The sequence below is a fragment of the Vombatus ursinus genome, unplaced genomic scaffold (assembly GCF_900497805.2).
Source record: "Vombatus ursinus unplaced genomic scaffold, bare-nosed wombat genome assembly UNPS02014863.1, whole genome shotgun sequence".
NCBI classification, from domain to species: Eukaryota; Metazoa; Chordata; class Mammalia; order Diprotodontia; family Vombatidae; genus Vombatus; species Vombatus ursinus.
Window position 1 is genome coordinate 40,885,511 of NW_020954641.1, and position 2,474 is coordinate 40,887,984.

The 2,474-nt window shown below is 47.0% G+C and overlaps 1 protein-coding gene across 11 annotated transcripts in view; it reads right to left on the reverse strand.

Annotated features, from left to right (window-relative positions):
- LOC114027750 (protocadherin gamma-C5-like) overlaps positions 1–2,474 on the reverse strand; it is a 115,778-nt gene that overhangs the window by 4,036 nt on the left and 109,268 nt on the right. For all 11 annotated transcript variants that reach the window (XM_027841873.1, XM_027841876.1, XM_027841872.1 and 8 more), the window contains one exon: positions 2,256–2,344. In XM_027841873.1, the coding sequence (XP_027697674.1) occupies positions 2,256–2,344 (89 nt within the window). The remainder of the gene's footprint in view (positions 1–2,255; positions 2,345–2,474) is intronic.

The window sequence follows — 2,474 nt, forward strand, 5'->3', positions numbered from 1 at the left end:
GTGTGTGTGTGTGTGTGTGTGTGTGTGTGTGTGTGTGTTTGTGTTGTGAGAGGGGGTGGCAGTGAACAAACTGCACTTAGGACAGTAGACTTTTCACCCTCAGTCCCTCCCAAGGTCCAGTCTGTTTCCCCAGATCCCAGATACCAGCCTAGGACCTGCTCTTCCCTTCAGTCCAGGTGCACTGAGCAGGGGACATTGAACAAGCCGTTTGGAGACGCTGGGTCAGGACCGGTGTGAGCTGCAAACCACAGCTTCCTGACTACCTCCCCTCCACTAACCCTTCTGTTTATTTAAAAAGTCTCCGAAGTGTAAGCTTCTGCTCCTTCTCCTCAGCCCTATGGGCTTGGCCTCCAGCTCCTGGAAGCTCTGAGTCTGTGGAAAATGGGCACTGGAGTAAGAGCCTGACCCTCTTCCCCCACCACACCCTTCACTCCCCAGGGCTCTAAACCCACGTGGGTCATGGCCCTGGGAGGCTGCAAGGTTATAGGGCCCTGACAGGAGACAGAAGCTTTCCCTGGCCCTGGGCCCCAGCTGAATTTAGCCCTGACCCCTATTCCAGTGGGACACTGAGGGGGAGTGTGTTTGCTCATGAGTGCCAATTCCATCTCTGGTTTTTAAATCTGCATTAAAAGGGAACAGGATACTCTCTGCCTGTGGAGTTTTGACCATAGCAGCTATATATACCTGACCAGTTTGACGACAGAGGTTCCAATGTGGTCCATGAATTGCACACCTCTCCCAAATCCCACCACATCCTCAATCTCCTTAACCAGAATTGTCCTACACCTTGGACACATCTGTCACCATCACTTCCTTACCTCCACCAAACCCTGAAGCACCGAGTCCTAATGAAAAGGGCGCTGGATTTGATGTTAATAGACTTCAATTCAAATCCTAGCTTTGCCAAATACTAAATGTCTGGAATTGGACAAGCCGTTTCATTTCTAAGACTCAGTTTCCTCATCTGTAATATTAATAATTGGCTTTTATATAGCACTTTGAGGTTTGCAAAACTCTTCACATCCAACTGTAAAAGGAAGGGGTTGGATCAGAGACACTCTTTAAGCTCTTTTCTAGCTCTAAATTCCATGATCCTTGTCATGCCCTCTCCCCTAGGGACCAGCTTCCCTCGTTGACAGATGGGGCCCCTCCTGGGCTTTACTTCGATTAGGAGGGGTCAAACCAGGGGTTTCCTGAAACCGGCTCAAACATTTTGTTCTCCTGAGAGTTGATTGTTAAATTTTTAGCGTGATCATTTTGTTGTTCAGTTGTCTCCAGTCATGTCCAACTCTCCATGACCCCTTTTGGGATTTTCTTAGCAAAGATACTGGAGTGGTTTGCCATTTCCTTCTCCAGCTCATTTTATAGAGGAACTGAGGCAAACAGGGTTAAGTGACTTGCCCAGGGTCACATAGCTGGTAAGTGTCTGAGGCCAGATTTGAACTCACCAAGATGAGTCTTCCTGACTCCAGCCCAGGAGCTCTATCTACTAGGCCATCTAGCTGCTCATGAGCATTTACACCCAGGCAATTGGCAAACACTACAAATCAGAGATTGGTTTATTGTTTTGTTGATGGTCTAGACTTTAAGAAAGTGATGAAGAAAATGTTAATGATACCGATTAAACTTTAAAATGTGTCCTGGGGACATTTTTCCTCCTGCCATTCTCCTCCCCCAAAACCAGTTGTTAAACTGTAATTTTAGTAAATTTAGTAAATACTAGCACTTCCCTGGGAAGTTGTTAGAAAAAGCAGTCATGGCCCTCTTCCTGTCTTGTAGGAGTTAGGCACAGGGGCATGGCTGAGCCCAGGGTACCGGGGCTAGAGGCAGGCAAGGAGCCAAGGCACGGCATGACTCCAATCTCGTTTTCTATACACTAGGACTCCAGAAAGACACCGTGTGTCTGTAGCCTGACTCAAACATAGATTACAGATAATAGCATTGAGAGGTAGAAGGGACCTTAGTGACCTTCAACTCCTACCCTCATTTTTTAGATGAGAAAACTGACACAGAGAAAGATTAAGTTGAGGATCACAAAACTAGTAATTGTTTAAGGTAGGATGTAAACTAAGGTTTTCCTGATACCAAGTCCAGTGCTCTATCTCTACCTTGGGACTTAGTTTTGAGACCCCAGCCAAGACTCTAATTTCCATTGAAAGACATCATTCTGTGATCATCACCAACCGCTCCCTCCCATTTTATTTTGTTTCCTCTCCCCTTCTCCTCACCCTCCTTCCCCCTAGCACATAACTCACCATTGGCAGAAGCCAGGATCATTGCCTGAAGCATCTCTGTGTCAAATTGATTGTTGGGCCAGGTGCCTCCTTCATCACCATTCTGGGAGCTATAGGGAGATGGACAGATAGTGAACGTTGAGTCTACTCTGGGATCCTTTCTCCCTGTGCTGGTCCCAGCCTGGGATCTTTGCATTCCACCCAATGGGATCAGATCCCATCTGATAGATAGATAGAAAG